The sequence below is a fragment of the Pseudoliparis swirei genome, chromosome 24, assembly GCF_029220125.1.
Source record: "Pseudoliparis swirei isolate HS2019 ecotype Mariana Trench chromosome 24, NWPU_hadal_v1, whole genome shotgun sequence".
Taxonomy (NCBI): Eukaryota; Metazoa; Chordata; class Actinopteri; order Perciformes; family Liparidae; genus Pseudoliparis; species Pseudoliparis swirei.
The window spans coordinates 18,180,848-18,183,283 of record NC_079411.1 but is presented as its reverse complement, the minus strand read 5'-3'; the positions used below and the strand labels follow the sequence as shown (position 1 = coordinate 18,183,283).

At 44.9% G+C, this 2,436-nt stretch overlaps 1 protein-coding gene across 1 annotated transcript; it reads left to right on the top strand.

The window, feature by feature from the left end:
* The first annotated feature begins 254 nt into the window (after positions 1-254).
* Positions 255-1,811, top strand: dand5 (DAN domain family, member 5). The gene is made up of 2 exons (XM_056409997.1): positions 255-1,241; positions 1,524-1,811. Exons 1-2 carry the CDS (start codon positions 759-761, stop codon positions 1,809-1,811), a joined length of 771 nt encoding a protein of 256 aa, XP_056265972.1. The 5' UTR covers positions 255-758.
* The last annotated feature ends 625 nt before the right edge of the window (positions 1,812-2,436 follow it).

The window sequence follows — 2,436 nt, the reverse complement described above, 5'->3', positions numbered from 1 at the left end:
CATCCTCGACATCAAGTTGGCTGTTTAACCGTCGCTGGTTGAAAAGGAGCCACTTGCCTGTTGGTCATCTGTAATGTTCCCTAGGTGTGCGTTTTGAGCATATTGTACAGTCATAATGATTTCAAACAATCTGTTGTGTGCAGGCTTAGCCATGTCACTCAATTTATGAGCTCCAATCAGCTTTCTCCATCACCATCGTTAAAACATCAAAAGTGGAAATATTTTCGAGAAGAATTGCTTTCATGCTTCATGTAGCGCAGAGTCTCGATTTGTAAAGCCTGGAAATAAATAAAAGTGGTCAAGATGACTCAAATTCATCGTAAAATATAAAATACATCCATGAAATAAGGTCGGTTTGAACCCAGAGGATCAAACGCCCTCTTTTGATGATTTAAAAAAAAAATTTTTATGGCCACACTCACCTTGAAACTGAAATCCTCTCAGTCTGGCGGCCATCCACGACCTGGAGTTTTAAGCTTGGTGTGATGTCTGGTCTGGTGTGGGAATTGCGACACCTTCTTTGCGTTAAAACACAGGTGAGAACTGGCAGCAACATATATAAAAGACTTCCTCCACCGCTCTGACCAAAGCACTGACAGCAAGGTTACCTTTTGGAACCTTGGACCGCACCACCAGACAAAGATTTTTTTGAATAACTAATAATTTTCGCTGTAACTTTTTTTTTTGTCGTTTCCTCAGTTTTGAAAAACAAATTACATCAACTCTGTTTTGACAATCGTCCCTTTTTGTGTTGAAGAATGGCTCGCCATATCAGTTTAGTTTTTTTGTCAAGTTGGACAGCTGTCGCCTTCGCGTTCCCTCACAATACTTTTGACAACATTATTAAAAGATCAAGAGTGGAATTTGAATCATCTGGCAGTGGACCGGATAAACCTGTCCGGGGAATAGTGAAGGTTGTGCAGCTGGAGCCTCGTGCCCTGGCCCACTCAGGCGTCTTCAGAGGAGGACTCACCCCCAGGAGAACACCCTCCCTCAGCTCCAGAATGTCCTTCCCTGCTTTCTTGTCTCACGGGCGTCCAGGTCCGGCCCTGGCCCCCAAAGCCCCAGTGAGTCCTCTACATCTCCTGCACCCTAGAAGACCCGCTGGAATGGAACTGAAGAAGAGGCAAGGCCTGCAGATGTGGCAGAGAGCCATCAATAAAGGAGACAAGATGAGCGTTTCCTTGCCAATCAACCTTAAGGACACTAAACAGGCGTGCACTGCGGTACCTTTCACTCAGGTAAGACAGTTTTATTTCCCTGGTCTGTTAAATAGTTGTCTGTGCAACACATGGAAAATAGCTTTCAAATGAGCGATTCTTTACAGTCAAATAGAAGAAAGCGATGCAAAGCGTTTATTTCTCATTCGCAATAATCTGCCTGCTCACTCATAAAGCTGATTATGGCCTTGGTGGAGGATTAGCCATGATGGTGATGAGTTGCATAAACACTTAGTGTTGATTTTTACATTTTAAATGAACTCTGACAATATTGCCTCATATCGCCCCTCTCTCTCCTCTCAGCGCGTGACGGCAGACGGGTGCGATGCAGTGACGGTGCACAACAAGCTGTGTTTCGGCCAGTGCAGCTCCCTGTTCGTGCCGTCCGAGGGGGAGTTTGCCGGGACGGGGGCCCTCCGCCACCGGGCCCCTTGCTCCCGCTGCGCCCCGTCCAGAACTCACACCGTGACTGTGCCCCTGCGCTGCGGAGCCACGGTCCACGTGAAGCGGGTGATGGTGGTGGACGAGTGCAAGTGCGAGACGAGCCGAGAGGAAAAGAGTGCCGAGGCTGCGGCATCCACACACCTGTAACCGCGTTGGTTTTCATGTGGACTGACACGGTTAATCTCAAATCTCGACCAAGTCATGGACTTTGTTTCTCCGAGTTGATGTGATAATTATTGAGACAGTTGTAATAGTTATTTATACATGTATGTTTATTTGTTTTAGAGTCTGAATGTGTTATTCAGAGTAAAATATTCTGGCGGTTTGTTCCACCACTGATCACTGACAAACTGACCTATATTTTGGTCATGCAAATTTCTGTTATAACTGACTGAGCTATCTACACTGGACTTGTGCCGCTCTTCAAAAAGGAGTTTAGATGAATTTAAACTGAAATATTGTGATCTGTAATTTTGTCATTAAAACGTCCTATTTTGTCCACATTTCCTTTTAACTCTGCGTCGCTAATTAGTTTCCTGACAACACTGGTTGGATTTACAAGTGCAATTTAGTTTGCATGCAAAGCTCAAGTAAAAACATGAAAGAGCATTTTTGTTTTTGTTTTTTATCCGCCCACTCTCGCATTCAGGCGCTCGAGTGTCAGCTCCTATATTTTATTAAAAAGCTCCGTTCCACCGACTTTTAGCACGTAGCACTTACATCTGAAAGCACCAAACTAGAGAGCAAATGAGCTATTGAGCGCTGGTACTTA